The 1750-nt window shown below is 40.2% G+C and overlaps 1 protein-coding gene across 1 annotated transcript; it reads right to left on the reverse strand.

The window, feature by feature from the left end:
- Positions 1-313: 313 nt before the first annotated feature.
- On the reverse strand, positions 314-1721 carry LOC111664608 (dynein axonemal heavy chain 10-like; the record flags this gene model as incomplete). The annotated part of the gene is made up of 5 exons (XM_023419272.2): positions 1627-1721; positions 1339-1493; positions 1103-1257; positions 653-836; positions 314-514 (listed from the first exon to the last, which is right to left on the reverse strand). Coding segments are annotated over exons 1-5 (762 nt in total), but the record flags the coding sequence as incomplete, so codon positions are not given.
- Positions 1722-1750: the final 29 nt, after the last annotated feature.

Below are 1750 nucleotides of genomic sequence, written 5' to 3' on the forward strand. Positions count from 1 at the left end.
TCTTTCTTAAAAAAGAAAAAAACGTTATTTATAGATAAGTGTCAATATGTTAAAAGATGACCAGTCAAAGGAGATGGCTACATCAGTTTCTGAAAAACAATTTGATATATATTGGAAGTATGTGACTGTTTCTTTCATGCTCATTGACTATGTACAGTTTCAAAAAAGTGTATCACCTTGCTGATTGATAATTAAATGAAATAAGTCATATTTCCAACATATAGATTATAAACAGTCAAATACAGCACCTTTTTGTGGATCCTATAAACCTGCTATTTACAAACAGTCTAAAGAAAGAGAACTTGTTTTTCACCTTTAAAGACTTTTGCAGTATACCGATGGGGAAATCCTGAATGGGGTTGGTGGTGATCCACAAGCGGAAATTGGGATTGGGTTTGGTGATCCTCTCCAGGGACTTCTCCAGTTCCTTTAGCCACTTTACCAGCAGGTGGCAGTTCTGTAGCATCAACCACTGACCACGGGACACTGCTTTCTCCAGCAACTGTAGTGCAACCTTCATCACAGGTATGAAAACAATTACTCTCAACTTGTTTACTTTATATTGTTTCTTGACAACTGACTACTTAGTGATCCCTATACTTATTTCACTTAAAGCTTCATAGCTATGATATGTAAAAGAATTCTTCAGTACCTTCTCTTGGCCTTGGCCCATAGCAAGGAACTTGAACTTGTTGCCTCCAAAGCCTGATCTCTCAGCTAGTTTCATGATGTCACTGGCTGGGTCAGAGCCAGGGCTCAGGATGAAGACAATGGGGGAGAAAGGTGTGCTCTGTTCATAAATTGCACCAAAGCTGATCACAGGGGGCTGGACATATCTGAGCAGAAATACAAGAAAATGTGGAAACTTGGGGCTTGATGTGTCTCTGCTTAAATAATCACATCCTCTGTAAACTTTGTCAAACTGTCAACCTGCTTCACAGTGGTATATATATATACATATATACTGTATATACCACTGTGATACAGTGGTGTGTGTGTGTGTGTATATATACATATACACACACACATATACATATATATATACATATACACACACCACTGCATGTATATAACTGAATTACTGCAATAGAAACAGTCTCACTTCTCGCCCATGGTGACAGTGACGTAGTCAGACACAGCTCTATAGACTCTATCAATACGGAAGCAGCGCAGCAACAGCAGTCTCTGAAAGGCTGACAGGTTCTCCTCATATTTCATCGGGAATGGAGCCTGTTCTGGTCCATCTAAGTCATACCACTGAGGTGAAAAAGAATGAGGGTTAAACTCTGGACTTATAATAAAATGCCTGTAGTGAGTGCCGTCAATGTGCTCACTTACAGACTTCCAGTCAGTGGAATTTTTCTCCACGTCATCGGGAAGAGAGCCAAACTGCTCAGGAAAGAGCTCTGCAAGTTTCACTATGTCTTCCCAGCCCTGGTCTGAAAGCCAGTCACAAGGTTTTTTGCGCTTGCTCTTTTCCAGGGATAGATTACCTTCACACAGGAGGGGGAAAAACATGAAAATGTGCTTTGAACATTGTGTGCATACATGTTTGTGTGTGTTTGTGATCACTTAAATATTCTACTTAAATATTTTAAAGGAGTTCAGCTTCTCTGGATATCTTACCTTTGATAAAGAACTCCAACTCTTCCTGAGGTGCTCTCCCCTCTGCCTGCCCAATCTTGATGGCCATGTTAAAGGAAAAGAGCAGCTTGTGTCTCTCAAACAGACCTAGGGATATGCAATCAGT

The sequence above is a fragment of the Seriola lalandi genome, unplaced genomic scaffold (genome assembly GCF_002814215.2).
Source record: "Seriola lalandi dorsalis isolate HSWRI2012SDOR001 ecotype SW California unplaced genomic scaffold, Sedor1 jcf7180002001637, whole genome shotgun sequence".
Lineage (NCBI taxonomy): Eukaryota > Metazoa > Chordata > Actinopteri > Carangiformes > Carangidae > Seriola > Seriola lalandi.